Source organism: Haliotis rufescens, unplaced genomic scaffold, assembly GCF_023055435.1.
Source record: "Haliotis rufescens isolate VD_foot unplaced genomic scaffold, xgHalRufe1.0.p SCAF_41, whole genome shotgun sequence".
Taxonomy (NCBI): domain Eukaryota; kingdom Metazoa; phylum Mollusca; class Gastropoda; order Lepetellida; family Haliotidae; genus Haliotis; species Haliotis rufescens.
The window spans coordinates 244,085-260,755 of record NW_025964124.1 but is presented as its reverse complement, the minus strand read 5'-3'; the positions used below and the strand labels follow the sequence as shown (position 1 = coordinate 260,755).

Genomic DNA, 16,671 nt, shown 5'->3' with positions numbered 1-16,671 from the left:
GTATCAGCAGGAATATAATCAGTTACGGCATACCTACAGTACATATCGATCTATATTTACTGATGGATCCAAGGATGGTGGTTCAGTGGCTAGTGCCACTGTACTGGTTGTTGTACTGTCCTTCGTTGAGAGTTAACTTATTCATGTCATGATATGGATGAAATATGGCCGATGTGACTTTAAATATATTACTCACTCACTCTCTCGGTATGAACAATTCAAGAAGAATTTTATGGTAACAGATTTTTTTGCATATTGTTTGATAGGCATTCCTTAGGAAAGGTGTGTTTTTTTATAAAGTCATTTCTACCTATTGTGTCTGGACAAATTTAAGGATCAGTAAAGAAGCCAGGTGAGTTTTGTGTTATGCGATATTCCAGCTACTGAATAGAAACATGTTTAACACTTGACACTAAACATATATATATATATATATATATATATCACAATGAATCAAGTGTTGACTAAAACCTGTAAGACTGAATTTACAGATGAAATAAGCCCTGCAAATTTGTCTACAACGTGCGTCACTTATGAAAAGTAATAAAAGACTAGTTTATCCATAGCTTCCCGCCACAACATATAACCCCATCACAAGAGTACAGATAAATGTTCATGTTTTATTGACAACTTTATGGTAAATTATGTATTCCATTGTTCCATAGGAAACTTACTGCTCAAATACCATACAAAATGTATGTTTCTGCCCTCATTTTATTCAAATGATGCCTCAGACCGATGCAATTCTAAATATTACAATAAAAACACTTCCCATAGTCATAACAAATATTTGCTAAAATTAAAGTCGATTGTACGAGTCCGACGATATCATTAGCATATGTGTACGAACTCACTATGAAACCAGGTGTTCCAGTCAGAAACACATGCAAAGGCAAGTCACAGAACAGTTGTGTCCCTAGACCCTGATGATTCGGGGTTGAATAGATCTTCAGCAACCCATGCTTGCCGAAAAATGTGACTGTGCTTGTCGCAAGAGGCGACAAACGAGTGGTCAGGCTCGCTGACTTGATGCATGTCATCGTATCCCAATTGCGTGGATCGATGTTCATGATGTCAATCACTGCATTGTTAGTTCTAGACCTGATTATTTACAGACCGCCGTCATATAGCTAGAGTGCGGCGTAAAACAACAAAGCAAGCAGCAGGCAAGTAGTGTCTCTAATATTTGGAATACACAATCTTTGTTGAATTTATTTGGTAAAAAACATGACCTGATGAAAATGTTAAGAATCACAGTCTCCAAATACCTGCAATCCATAGTAATGTTATTCATATGATGCCTCAGACAAATGCCATTCCAAAACTTATAATACAAGCTCTTTCCATATTCATAAGAGATCTGCTAAAAACCAAGTGTATAGAAAAAGGGTCCGACTATATCATGAGCATGTGTTTACGAATCACTATGGAAAAGTGATGATACCAGGTGTTCGTGAAAAGGTGAGCGTACCCCACCAGTGACACCGGTCAGACACACATGCAAAGGCAAGTCACAGCTCAGTAGTGTCCCTATTTTTGGATTTCACTCTGTGGGTTGTATTTATTTCTCTTGCTCAAAAACATGCTCTAATGAATATACTGAGAATCACAGCAAACAAATACTAATATCATCACTTCAATCTGTGTACTGGCTGTGAAGTAACGATGTGACTTTCAAGTTTAACTCACTCACTCACTAATGTCAAAACATATGGCTTTCATATGCATAGCAGAGCATAGTTTTACATTTGCTGGGCATACATATATACCACAGCCAACAAAAGTATCCCAACAGCAGATATTAACATTGGGATGGTCCAGTCGATTGACGCAAGCTTTTTCTTTCAGATACAGCCTGTGTATCGGCTCGGCATCATATTTCAAGTTTTCATTCGTTAGCTGAATAAGCTGAGCACCCATCGTGTTTTTCTTTCACATATGTTTCCCATGATTACAAATATAAATATGTTCTTTTAAAATAATTCATATATTTGTAAATTAATAATACACATTGGTTATTAGTTTTGAGTGAAGGTGAATGACATTACCTACAAATTATTGAGGACATTTTGCCTACATACTCAGAGAAAGGTTTTACATTCACTGGATAAACATATATACCACAGCCACGAAAAGCATTACAACAGCAAATATTGACATTGGGATGGTCCAGTCGGTTGATGTAAGCTTTTTCTCTTCGGATACAGCTTGTGTCTCCTCAGTATCAGGGGCATCCTCATACATGTTCTTCTTAAGTTTTAAATCAATCATCTTCTCCACTTGGTCAGCTGCAGAGGTGAGGATTCTGTCAAGAGCTTCCAGGTGAAGCAGCTTCGCGTTGGTGTGTGTTTTTGTTTCCGTGACATAATTCTTTACATAACTGATGGCGTATGGTGGAATGCCAGTTTGTTCTGACATCATCTTCACAGCTTCCTGTACTCGAGGTGAATTGTACAGGTTGGGGAGATTATCTGGGTCCTTGAACTGCGGGTCACATTCGTCCAGGTGAGTCAGCACCAGGTGGTAGGACAGGGCTGAAACAATATACATTAAATCAGTACAGGTGAAATAACACAACTTAAGTCACTATAGTATAGTGATCGTAAAACACACATCCCAAAGCAAATCCCACTTATCGTATATGGATACACATTTCGAAAGGAGTGACCTTGACCTGATATATAGCCTCATTTCTATACATGGATACTGTTTTATGAAAGAAACAAGTCATTTCAGAAGTGATTATCCTGAATAGTGTCCTTCATATTCATATTTTTTTTAACTTTTACATATATCAGGTGTTACATACTTCTACTTTTTACCAAAAAAGACTGTGCATACAGTTGGAGATTGTTATCTATCATCTGATATCATTAAATAACCTGAAGTGGAAATAAAGGAATATGGTCGGAATTATTCCATCAACTCAAGATGCTGATACATGGGCGCTTTGAGACTCTAAATGACCTATTCATATGCCATAAGCTTTCTTCAGTTGTATTTTTGAAGTATTCAAATCCTGCGGTTTGGCAATATTGCAGCAGGAGGAGAATCAGCCGTCAAATTCACTAAGAAAAATACCTTGAAAGTTCGGTTAAGTTCAATTAAGTCACACAGTTTCAAAATGTCAAAAAAATATGCATTGCAGTTTTACTTGTTTCAGGACTTGAGGGGCGTGCCATTTTTTTAACTTACCGCCATCTCCCCCCAATCGTATGACAGCTTCTATCTGACGTTTCAATTCATCACCCAAAGTGATGCCATGATGGAGAACCAGCACAACACATGATACGTCCCTTCGTGCCTCTTGCAGGTTGCCTGTCACATCAAGACGTTTTGTAATCTTGAAACAAAAACATGTATCAGTAGGTCATGAATGTTGAATTTAAAAATGTATATTTCAATTTCTATTTTGTCCATATCTAAAACTTTAAGATGAAAGTACTGTGTAGTGCTTACCTGGGCATCAAAGCGAACCTTGCCGGATGCAATAGCTTTAATATTTTCCGTTTTGAAATCACTGGATTCAAATATTCCTGGCATGTCAATAATCCAGTGGTCCCCATATTGTGTAGGCTGGAACTGTAAAATAAACTGGTTTGGGTGAAAGATGAAACATGAGGTGATGACTGGGATGTCAGTGAATGGCACTGGCACCTAGTCAATTATGTACATGCAACACAAATTTCTCCTGATAAAAATGAACGTGCAACAATATCTTTAAGAAATGTAAAACACAAAGATTGGTTTTATTAAGTCTGTGTGGTAAACCGACGAAACAGAAGCATTTTTATTACAAAGAATACGATTTGGCACTGACATGTATGAATTAGTAGTAGGCTAAGACATATTAACGAAGTGCAAGGTGGTGCATGAGTTCCAGTTCAAGGATCAGGAAATATTTGAAGAAAACGTTTATGGATGTATTATAGGTTATTATTTTAAAGATTGGGGTAATGACTTTCCAGTGATGCAATGTTTCTAGTGAACTAATTCAGCAGCTTCCAGATCTACAGCGAATGTGTAGGTAAGTATGACCTCAGAGACTAAAATATATATCAAGAACATTGGGGATCCTTACTTTAAGAACCTCAGAGACCGGTGTGTGAAAATAAGTCACCCGAAAAACAATAGATGACGACAGAGGAGGTTCCTAGTATGCATATGTTTCTGAGAAATTAACAACAGGTTTTTGTGAAATGAAGTTTCAGCTTTATCCAGATTTGTTCCCTGTTAAATACTTACGTTGCTAGTAAGTGACTCGTGAAGATTACCAACGGCATAGTAGTTGGCAGGTGCGGCAGAATCCTTCAGTGCTGATCTAAGGCCATTGCAGAAGGAGGACTTTCCGGCACCGCTAGGGCCAAATATCAGGATCTTTCCACGAATCAGCTTCCCTTCCTTGTCATACATGTGTTCAAGAAATTGGTTGCGAAGATGTTCAACCTCCTGCAGAGTGTTTGATGAAAGGAAAATAGGACGTAAATGTTGAATATATATTAGTTACAAGGAGAGTTCAATTATGTGCAAGAGTTAGATTATTATATATTTTATTTATCATGTTTCTAACAATCAGATATATCTGTTGATACCTGTGAAGTCCACCTTCCTCGTTCTGTCTTCTTTGGACCCCATGCAAATTGCTGAAAATGTAGAACCAAGATGTGTTGTGAAATGATCGAAACCAAGGCCAGTTTTCTACCAAAAAGTCAGTAGATATTAATCATATCTTTCATTCCTTTGTCTCCCGAATAGCTCTACCTTCAAAAGCCACCAGCATTAACAACAAAAAATATATTTTTGTATCACTCCATTAAAGAAGACATTTATGAATATGAACGGCACAACAGGGGGTCAACTTAAATCAGGCGCATGTGTAACTAGAGAGTTGTGAGTCACTGTAAAGTCAAAAATCACTCATTTGTCCGCCTCATTCATCATTTCAGGCTACAACACGTCTCCGCTCCGAATGCCTGATGACGTCCTCCAAGTCCTGCTGGTTTACTGGTCGTATTGGTCGCCATCTAACTTGCCTGTCAAGATGATCACACAAATTGTCGATGGGGTTCTTGGCAGGTGAACATACAGGCCATGGCAAAACGTTAACGTCCATGTTACTGAGGAAGTCCAGTGTCTGCCTTGCAGTAATGGGGTCTAGTGTCACCATGCTGGAAGACTATAGTGCATGGCTGTAGTTTGATAAATAGTAACAGATTGGTCACAAAACGTTCCCCCGATACCACTGTGGAGTAAAGTTACCTTGAATAACAACCGGTCGGGGGTAGTGGGGACCCTAGTGGTTACAGCAACATGAAGTAATTCTGAGATGTGTACAGGTAAAGTGACATCTTCAAGTGTTTTTTTAGCTGTATTTATCTCAAATACCAACCAAATCTTTTTAAAGGCTGCTCTTTTTTCAGTATGCTTGTTGACTAGTCGTTTAGGTATTTTTAGAAGCAAGTAGGTATGATATCACACTTACCATTAAATTTTCATCTCTCCTCTGCTTTTCATTTTTCTCATCCAGAAGACGTTGCTTTTCTTGCTCAGCAGACTCCTTCTTTTGTCTCATCTCCTCTGATATTCGGGCTTCTTTTTCTGCATGCACTCTTGCCTCTTCTGCTCTCTCTCTCTCTTTGTCCGCAATTGTCTGCACCTCCTTTGCTCTTTGGTTTTCCTTTTGTGCTTGTTCTTCAGCTTGTTCAGCTCTTCTTGCGTTTGTAGCTGCTTCTTCCTTTGCTTTAGCAGCAGCCTTCCTTTCTTTGTCTGCAAGTTCTTTCTCCTCTTTCGCTCTATGGCTTTCCTTTTGTGCTTGTTCTTCAGCAACTTTAGCTCGTCTTGCGCTTGTAGCTGCTTCTTCCTTTGCTTTAGCAGCAGCCTTCCTTTCTTTGTCTGCAAGTTCTTTCTCCTCTTGCGCTGTATGGCTTTCCTTTTGTGCTTGTTCTTCAGCAACTTTAGCTCTTGATTCACTATCAGATGCTTGTTTCCTTGCTTCCTCAGCATTTCTCCTTTCCCTGTCTGCACGGTCCTGTTCCTCCTTCGCTCGCCTGGCCTCGTTTCTTGCCGCTTCTTCTGCTCGTGCTAACTGTTGTAATGGATTTTTGTTCAACTCCACAGTTGGCTTGATATATCATTATGACATATAAATAAACTTGTCTTGGCAATACAGGTACGTGACTGGTTGCATGAGCAATGATCCTTGTCATGAAGCACGCTCAAGCTCTGTTCTGGACCTGTATCTAACTCTAGTTCGAACTATGTATGAGACAGTGTATTGTTCAATTTGCAATTTTGCTAAATTCCAATTTCTTCAAATATTTGAATCATTATCAACTTTACTTTACTGTGACAGATATTTGTTCTTATATCACATGAAGTGTCATTTTGACAGTAAACATTTTTAGCTACAATGTTATTAAGTTGAAAGTATTTTGATACTACCTGTTTACTTTTGTACATAATAAATATGTTGAAAGTCCACTTCGGGTGTAAATCGATTTTTCTATTTTTAATATATTTCCGAGCCCTTGCAATTCTTTATGAGCGTGCCAAAGATAAAAAAAATACATCACAAATGAAATGTTAATTGTTTCACTTGAAGAAAAAAGGTACCTCTTATGATAATAGAGATAGAACAGTAAGGTTCTTCAGAAACATACAATGAAAATAATATTTCAGGTTAATAATTAAAAAAAAACTGGGCCTTCTTGCACAAAGAGATCTTAGCGTCATGACTATCGTTAGCCTATGTTAAAGTATGGGAGTTACGATCATCTTAGCGCTAAGATCTCTTTGTGCAAGTGGTCCAAGGAGTTTTAACAATTTTTAGCTTAAATAGGATGTGTTATTGAAATTGTTTTTGATTCATTGGATAGTCACTATGAATTAATTCATCTACAAGCAAAAATAAGTTTTTAGATTTTTCTCATCTTATCTGTGTTTGATCTTTTGTGACATTAAAGCATCTAAACCCTCAGGTACTTGAACACATGCCTAGAATGTCATTGGCACAATGTTTATATATATCTAGGGGAGACACTGTTGCTGCAAATCATGTTGGATTTTTTTTATTCCAAGGATAAACCCCCAATGTGATGTTTCTGTAAATGACTACAACTAACAATTAGACTCATTAATGCTGGGAATCAAATTAGTTTAGATCTTGCCCACACGAATATCTTCTCACTTGCCTTTTTGATAAGTGTATCATGCAATCTGTGTATGGAAGTATGCACAATATGCCAATCTATTAAATTAAGATTTCCAGTCATGAATAGATATTAGATCTCTTTCAAAACTTCAACTCTTGGACATCAGTCACACAGGCACACAGACACAGTCGTTTAAGGCGCCGCGATTCGCTGTGCAGAGTTGCGTCCCTTGGGTACGCCAGAAACCTATGATAGTGGGTTCGAATCCCAGTTCGCCCCGATTATGTTTCTAGGTTTGTCAGCACCATACCCGTGCTCGTGGGTTTCCCCTAAGTGGTAAACGTCTGAAACCTGCATCACTTTGGGCTTTCCTCCTACATTAAGCTGACACGCTGTGATATAACTGGAATACTGTTAAAAGCAGCGATAAACACAGCTCACTCACTCACTCACTTTTGGTTTCAAATCAATTGACAGGATTTCTGTAGTGACTCTATCTCTATGGAAATTGCCATTGGAAGAAATCTTTAACATTACTCACATCAGCAGCATCAGCTGAAAGGGAAACATATGTTACTTGCAGTTTCGTTGATTATTGACATTGTGCCAGTGGTAGGCCTGGCCTAGCTTATGTTTTCACAAATGTCAGTGGAACTAAAAATGGTAGAGCTAGATATTTCTACATTATGAAGTCAGTGTTGAATTTCCATTGTTACCGTGAGAGATTAGTATTCAACAGTTTAACAATATTGCATTATGTTTGTTTAGCATAACTTCACATAACGCACATTTGGATCATGAGAACATCTAGGGTTATACTGCTATTTTGAACAGCAAAGTAGGAATGACTCAACTGTATCACATAGTATAGATGATAAAGCAGGAACTATATAAAAGCCGCAAGGGATGAATCATGTATTCCCTGTTGTTCTCCCGATGATTTTAGTTGACATCAAGATATATGTATACTTACCATAGCCCAACCAGCTCATGATTTATTGATGAGCTGAAAAAAAATGTCAAACCAGTCACCTACTATAGTGTAAAATATATCATTTTCATTTAGGCATTCTGTTTCTAATACTAGCATTTGGCGACATATTGTGGTTGAAGATGTTTTTTCTCTCCCTAGCAAATACACTCCTCAAGAAAAAGGAAACGCATAGGCTGACTTTAAAATGTTTCACTTTTCAATTAAATGTGCATAGGATGAGACTTAGCCTGGTGATAGTCACGTGTTGTGTAGACATCATGGCAATACAGATTGTGCTTCTTGTTCTCCCCTATGATATCAGTTGACATCAAGATAAATGTATACCAACCGAGGCCAAATAATTTCTTCATGCTTTATTGACAATCTGCAAAAATGCCATAACAGTCACCTGGCATATATAGTACTTGTATAGTGGATGTCCTCTGGATTAAAAACCTGAGGGATATCCTTGGTTTGATTACCTGATGTTGGACTTGGAGGTTGTACCTGGCTGTCGTCGGGTTGTTTTCTGGATTTGGGCTGGTGATGCTTACTATTCACTCCTCTTTTCCCTTTGTTTACCTTTTCATTTTCCTTGGTTGGAGCACTAGGACCTGGTGTGGCATGATTTTCCTTCGTCATTGTTGTACTGGGGACTGGCAGGTTTTTCTGTTGTACTTGGAGCAGGGTTTTTCTTCTTTGTTGGGGTCTTTTGCTTCGGACACTTGTTGCTGGAAGTACCTGCCTTTGTTTTGGAATTGACCTTCTTACCTTTCTGTTGTGGAGGTGATTGATCAGTAGCCTGGTAAGTTGAACTTGTTGATGGAGAATTGTTGCTGTCAAGCTGAGTATCATTGACTGGTTCCTCGTTGTCATCCATGACTCCTGAATCTATGTCATTGGGGTCATTGAGGTATGGTTCTGGAGGATACTGTGGACGATCAGCAGGATCAAAATATGGCTTCAGACGGTTGGCGTGGACCAGTGGTTTGTGTATTTTGTCGTCAGAACTTCGGCGTAGTTTGTAGGTATAATTTGGACCTGTGTGGATGATATAATAGCTACCATACCACTTTTTGGTTAATTTGTTGGAAAGGCCTTTTTCAACTTTTTGACAGTAAAGCCAAACTCTTTGACCTGGGGCGAATTCTGGTTCTTTAGCCTTTCTATTATATTGTTCTGAATACACCTCCTTAGCCCGAGCAGTGTTTTCAGCTGCGATTGTTCTAGTGATTTCAAGCTCCTCAAGCAAATTGGAAAGATAACTTTTGTTATTGTGGCCTAAATTTTCTTTTGGAATTAATGCTACATCTAGTGGAGCTCTCATTTCTCGGCCGAAAAGCATAACACATGGGGATTTTTGAGTTGATGAATTTGGAGCCATCCGATAGGCCATCATGATGCCAGGAATAAAACGGGGCCAATCATTTTGAGACTTGTTACAATAGGCTCTTAGTGATTGATTGATGTAAGAGTTGAGCCTTTCTACACAGCTGTTTGTTTGAGGATGGTATGGGCTGGTATGGGTAAATTTAATTGCCAAAAGTTCACAAATTGCTTTGATAAGTTTGGACATGAAATTCTGACCTCTGTCTGAAATTAAGGTCCTTGGTGCGCCATACCGACAAAATATTTCTCTGACGAAAACATCTGCTACTTCTTTTGCTTCTTGGGTCCGAAGTGGAAAGGCTTCACACCATCTAGATGATGCATCTGTGATGACCAAAATGTGCTTGTACTTATCTGGTGTTGTTGGCAGGGGACCGAGAATGGCAACGTGCCATCGGGTGAAGACCTCTTCTACAGGTAGTGGACGAAGTGGTGCCTTCTTGCCATGGTAGTGCCTCTTGGTCTGTTGACATACCTCACATGTCTGGACATAAATAGCAATATCGCTGTACATTTTGGGCCAGTAGTACTTAGGTCTCATGGTGTTGTGCATCCTTTCTTTCCCATGGTGGCAACCGCCAAACTCTGAGTCATGATAGGATTGCAGGACTTGCAGTCTGAGGAATCTTGGGACTGCCAGCTGTTTAATAAACTTGTCTGCGTGGCCTTTCTGTCTTTGTGGAACGAATCGGTATAGGATGCCTTCATCAATTTCAAAAGTATTGGCTTCAATAAGAATCTTTTGACGATCCTTTTCATTTTGTGGAAGGACTTCATCCTCTTTGTAGTCAAAGATTTGGATGAAATCTGGACAAATCCTTTGTAGGTGACGTAAATTTGGATGTTCTTTTATACTTTTTCAACCAATGTGTCTTGGGTAACATCAGCATTTGTAGCATGTAATGCTGCGACAACATTAACTGGTACTGACTGATAATCCTCTTCATATTCAAAGGTGACTGACCAATGTGTTGTCTGTGTGTCTGATTCTAAGTGATTGACAATAGGTGTGCAATTATCCTCAGACTGAGTTGTCTGTGTGACTTGTGTGGATGAATGGGTGTTTGGCAAGAGTGTGGTACTGCTAGTTGATTTGCTTTGCTGAGTTGAAGTTACTGAGAAGGCTGTTTTCTCAGCATCTTCTTCTGTCTGATCATTATAGTTAATATTTTCCTCATATTCCCTACGGGAGAGAGCATCGGCATTCCCATTGGCTTTGCCACTACGGTGAACAATGTCAAAAGTGTAGGTAGAAAGTTCCAAAGACCATCGTCCTAACCCACCTGTGGCATCTTTTGATGGATTTCAGCCACTTCAATGCTATATGATCAGTGTAGATTGTGAATTATGAATTTGCAAGGTATGGACGAAAGGATCGAATTGCTTCAACTAGGGCTAAGCCTTCCTTTTCTGTAATGCTCCAGTTCTTTTCGCTGCCATGAAGAGCTCTACCACCAAAAGCTATTGGATGTTCATTATTTTTCTCATCTTTTTGACTCAAAACAAAACCTATGCTCATATCACTGGCATCAGTTGCAAGAAGAAGTTCTTTGTCAAAATTTGGATACGCCAGAACAGGTGTATTACTCATAGCATGTTTGAGTGTGTTGAATGCCTGATCACACTCAAGTGACCATAAGGAACTTTGGTTTCTTTCCTAGTTCTGCCTCCGAATGCTTCTTTAGCAAGGCATTCAGTGGAAGCGCTATGTGAGCGTAATTTTTCACATACTTCCTGTAGAAGTTCGTGAGACCTAAGCAGGAGCGAATCTGCTTTTGTGACTTGGGCACTGGAAAGGTTCTAATTGCTTCAATCTTTTTGTCATCAACTTGAACACCTCCACATGATAAAACATGACCCAGAAAAGAAACGTTGTCCGTTGCAAAATTGCATTTGGATGGCTTTAGTGTTAATTTTGCCTGTTTCAGATAGTAAAATACTTGCTCCAAATGTTGGAGATGCTCTTCAAAGTTTTTGCTGTAAATTATCAAATCATCAATGTAGATCAGCGCAACCTTAAATAGCAATTTTCGTAGCACTTTGCTCATGAGCTGTTGAAAACAAAGTGGAGAATTTGTCAAACCTTGGGGCAATCGTTTGAATTGATAAAGGCCTTGATGGGTGACGAAAGCAGTTTTATGCTTTGAATCTTCATGTAATGGCACTTGGAAGAAGCCATTAGCAAGGTCTAAAGTTGAGAAGATCTTAGCATGTGCATTGGCGATGTTATCAATAACATCATCAAAAACAGGAAGAGGCCAAGACATTGGTAAAGTGACAGAATTCAACTTTCTGTAGTCACAAACAAATCTATATGAGCCATCGCGTTTTTTGACCAGGATAATTGGAGCTGAATACATAGAAGTAGATTCCTCGATCAAATCATACTTCAGAAAATCATCTATAAGTTCTTCAGTGACTTTTTGGAGATGAGGAGATTGACGATATGGTCTACTCTTAACAGGTTGGTGGTTGCCAGTGTCAATGATATGTTGGTGCATGTCAGTCTTACCTAAATCTGCAAGACTCGTTGAAAACATGTTTCTATTTTGTCCCAAAAATCTAAGTAGTCTGTGTCGTTGGTCTGGAGTCAGTTGTGTATTGGTCAAATCAAATCCTAATTCTTGTGCAATTTTAACATAATCCCTGGTGTCATTGTCTCTCTTCTCAGTGGTGTGAACGGTACTGATGAATGGTTGGTCAGAGTCAATTTCATAAACAGAGTCTTGTTCAATGTAACTAAATTTGCCTACAACTGTACCCTTGTCAAGAACCTTTTCTTCTTGGGAGGGATTCATAAGCCTAAATGTAGCAGTTTTGCTTTTCACTTTGGAAAGAGTTCTACCACCTGCTACTTCAGAATGAGCAATGAGGGAAGCAATGGGTTCAATGAGGATGAGGGAGTCCTCTTTGGTCTCTGATAGTCTAACCTTGAAATGAATTTCACTCTGAGGGGGATGTAAATCTGATCTATTGTTTTTGCTCATCCACTAATCTCTTGTACTGAATTGGCTATGAAATTGATATATTGCCTGTCTGAGGTGCTGTTGTTAAGTATCAAGGAATGACAGCTATAATCTAAGACTGCATCATTGTCATTAAGGAAGTTTTCACCTAGTATCACTGCCTCTGGAAGTGTAGGCAGAATGTGGAATCTTTGAGAAAATTCCTGATCCTCAATGACAAAATCTAACACAACTGAACCTAACACTTAATGCAATTCGCCGCCAACACCTTTAACCTGTGGAAAGGGTGAATTTCCAAGAGTAAGGTTTTCAAAAGCTGTGCTAAGAAAAGCAGACGAAATACAAGAAATGGATGCCCCTGTATCTACCAAACAATTTGTTGTTTTTGTGCCAAATTTTGCCTGAATTACACTTTTGGCAAGGGGCGTAACTAAAGACACTGTTGGAATTTCACTTTCAAAGTTACTTTCCATACCATACTCCATATTTGCCATGACACCTATTAGTATGTACCGTACTAAATTAAAGGAAGACAAGTAATCAACAATGTCGTACCTACAATATTTGAAGACTTTTTCTTCCTTTGTTGGTGTCTTTGGAGGAGTTGGTTGTCTTTAATCCAGTGTTGAGGTCAGAGGTAGATGCAGCTTGCTTGTTATTCCATCAGATGATCACGGTTGGACATGTCCTCCTCCAATGGGTTCTTGTAGGTGGTCGTAGTTAGTTCCTGGACTCCGTGGTTCCGGAAAGGATGATTCTCCGCCAAATTATCATGGTGCTGTTATTGAGTGAACAATACCTTCCAAATGACGTGCTGGTTTTCTTGGGGAATTAGTCAGCAAAGAGCCAGAGTCACAGGAGACTAATCACAATTTTATTTACAAGAACAATTAACAATTTACAATATACTTAGATAATAACTGAGGGTGCCACAGAGAGTCGGTACACACTCTGGGCTGTGGGAGAGAGGTCTGCTTGGTAAGAGAGTCAAACCCCTTCTCTGCTTAAAACCTGCCTACAGTATGTATTTAACAAAAATTTAAACAATAAAATGGAATGTGATTGGTTGATACACGATTGGTTGTGTCCTAAGCTAAATGGATGGCTAGACAGAGGGGAATACTAAATCCTGTTTATCCTGTTGGACTGGCACTAATCTTGTTGACATATTTACTGGATGCTTTGAAAGAGATTAGGGTGTCACTATAGATGAGCTTGTGTGGGGGCTAATCCTTAATGCCCTATAGATGAGCTTGTGTGGGGGCTAATCCTTAATGAGTCTTAATTGAAGTAATGTTATTCTAATATACCCCGGTAGGTGATGACAGATATACATAAATAAATATCCTTTGTCTGGGAGAAGGGATCTTGATACCTTAGGCTAGCATTTATCTAAAAGCTTCAAATCAATTAAACTATGTAGACGTAACTCTTGTCTTATTGAATAGCATGTCTAGAAGACGCGCTCCCATTACCTTAGGCTAGCAACCATCTAAAAAAGCTTTAACTGAAACTACTGATATTTTATATATGCATTTTACCTAATGATAATTATTACTTGCTAAACTATAATTATATGAAATGATGTATAAATATTACACCATGATAACTCATAAAAGCACTTGATGTAGATCTAATTATTATAAGATAACTTAGTATAAATGTTATCCCATGATAGATCTATCTATATGCCAAGTTTGGTGAAGAAATAAGGTACGGTTTTCAAGAAACGAAGTGTGACAGACGGACGGACGGAAGGACGGCCGGACGGACGGACGGCACCCATTCCTATATCCCCCTTCCAATTCGTGGCGGGGGATAATAATTGTCCCCGTGAGAGGGTGCGTAAGTCCCACCACCTTCAAATTATGCTTCATTTTCCTGGATTGTAATCGCAGAATATTTGTTGTTTTTAAATACATTGGCTTAAAATATCTAACAATCACCAGTAGCCATAGAGATGGTGTAAATCCTGCTGGGGTACTATGCAGGAACCAGATGTACCGTAAGTCCCCATGGTCCCTAGTATCGTGACCTACCTTTGGTTATTTGTGATCTATAGCCCATTTTTATTGTGTACTGTTCTGAGTTGTTATGAATTTCATTATGCTATGCTAGTTTTAAATCTACGTCTGTGAAAGTCTAGTGGTTTTACTGTCCTTTGTCAACAGATTTTAATGTCTATATGTATTAATATATAACTGTATTTATTGATTGACTTGGCTGGAAAATTGTTGATGTGACTTTAAATATTAACTCACTCACTCACTCACTATTGTGTATTTAAACAGTAATGGCCACGTATTGTCTTCAGATAACACTCGCAGGTGAATCGATCAAAATCATGTGCACAGCACTATAGTGGCAAAAGTGTTTTTTCACGTGGAACTGGTCACGTGGCCATAATACCGCATGTGTTTTCAGCCATACTTGTTAGCAGTCATTAACCAAAAAAGAAAAATACAAGGAAACAAGAGTCTTTACGGCCATTTGTCTTGCCACGCCTTTCAAATGTGCAACGTGAACGTGCCATCGACATGTTGCAGACTGGCACGTCCGCAGCTGAAGTCGGAAGGACGATGGGTTGTAGTCGACGGACTGTTTATGATTTACAGACGCGTCTACAGCAAACGGGTACCACCGCTGATCGCCCTCGGCCACGTCGACCACGTGTGACGTCACATGCAGAGGATCGTCAGATTGTCTTGCGTCACCTCAATAACCGATATTTGACTGCTACATCAACCAGAAATGAACTGTTTAGTGGTAGACTGCGCAAACTGTTCGAAACCGTCTGAGAACTGCTTACCTTCAAGCACGACGGCCATACTGCGGGCCGATTCTGACTCAATTACACAGACGTCAACGTCAATTGTGGGCACAGCGACACTTACGATGGACTCAGAGGAATTGGAATCAAGTCGTCTTCAGTGATGAATCCTGATTTAGTCTTCGATTTGCTGATGGTAGGGCGAGGGTGTGGAGGCGCCGTCATGAACGTTACGCCTAGTGTTGTGTACGGGAAGTTGACAGATTTCGAGGCGGAAGTGTCATGGTGTGGGGTGCTTTCTGTGGCAATGCACGTTCCAGGCTTCTTGTCATACGTGGCAACCTCAACGCTGCTGCTTACTGCGACCAGAACTTCTGCTTTTTATGGCTGCACATTGACCCGGTTTGATCTTCCAACACGACAATGCCAGACCCCACACAGCAATTTTGACAAGGAATTTCCTTCAGAATGCGGAAGTCAACGTCATGTACTGGCCGTCAAGATCTCCCGACCACAACCCCATCGAACACCTCTGGGATGCTCTTGGCAGAAGTCTGCGCACTCTCCAGAACTAACCACAGAATTTGCAAGATCTTGGCACCATTTTGCAGCAACAACAGCGTCTTCCAAATCATGTGTTCACAAGCATCACAAGGTCAATGCGGAGGCGTTGTGTGGCAGTTGTCAACGCACATGGTGGCCAAACACGCTACTGAATATGTGTGCCATCCGATTCTCGTGCTTGGGACTTATGATTTCAACTGTCGATGTTATTACAGAATACCGTAAGTGCTTGGAACAAATTATGGTTACCAACGTTAATTAAAATCCTTCTTTGGACATAAATGATTAAAAATTACCTTCTGTGATACATTTGTCCGTTGTACATCATATATGGGATTACTTTAAAAAATGTGAAGTTTTTAATTTGACTCTATAAATGGTTGTATACCTTTCAAGAAAGAATCCTTATGGTAGGTTTTTTTTAGCTGGTATTTTTTAATTATTATCCACATAAACCAAATTCAACAAAAACAGTTTATCTTAGTTATGTTTACAGTAGTTTAAGCATATGTCATTGCCTCATGACAATATTAAATACGTTTATATTTTACCAAATAGTCCAATGATTTTATGCCTGTTCATTACAATAGTCATCTATACAGAACATATTATGTGCTGGCTGATTGTATTTCCAAGTAAAATGATTACTCAATACTATGCTATAGCTTCATTCATGGATAAAACAACCAGATGCAGACTTGAGCATAATTAGATATTGCAAAGATATATTTTCTAACGAAGGAAGATACACCAAGGTCAAGTGATATGTTAACTTACGTTGTATTGCCGCTTGCGAGGAATAACACGTCCTACCAGCTTGGTGTGCACACATTGTCTGCGATAGTTGCCAGGAGCGGC

At 39.2% G+C, this 16,671-nt stretch overlaps 1 protein-coding gene across 5 annotated transcripts; it reads right to left on the bottom strand.

The window, feature by feature from the left end:
- Positions 1-610: 610 nt before the first annotated feature.
- LOC124118985 (caldesmon-like) lies at positions 611-16,646 on the bottom strand. 5 transcript variants are annotated; one of them, XM_048382775.1, is made up of 9 exons: positions 16,591-16,646; positions 8,125-8,157; positions 7,693-7,706; positions 5,483-6,085; positions 4,593-4,643; positions 4,246-4,449; positions 3,460-3,582; positions 3,196-3,343; positions 611-2,534 (listed from the first exon to the last, which is right to left on the bottom strand). In XM_048382775.1, the coding sequence occupies exons 2-9, from the start codon at positions 8,141-8,143 to the stop codon at positions 2,101-2,103; spliced, it is 1,596 nt and encodes a 531-aa protein (XP_048238732.1). In that variant the 5' UTR covers positions 8,144-8,157; positions 16,591-16,646; the 3' UTR covers positions 611-2,100. The 5 variants fall into 5 exon arrangements, with proteins under 5 accessions (XP_048238732.1, XP_048238734.1, XP_048238733.1 ...); XM_048382777.1 differs by lacking the exon at positions 16,591-16,646 and adding an exon at positions 13,039-13,061; XM_048382776.1 differs by lacking the exon at positions 16,591-16,646 and adding an exon at positions 13,035-13,057.
- Positions 16,647-16,671: the final 25 nt, after the last annotated feature.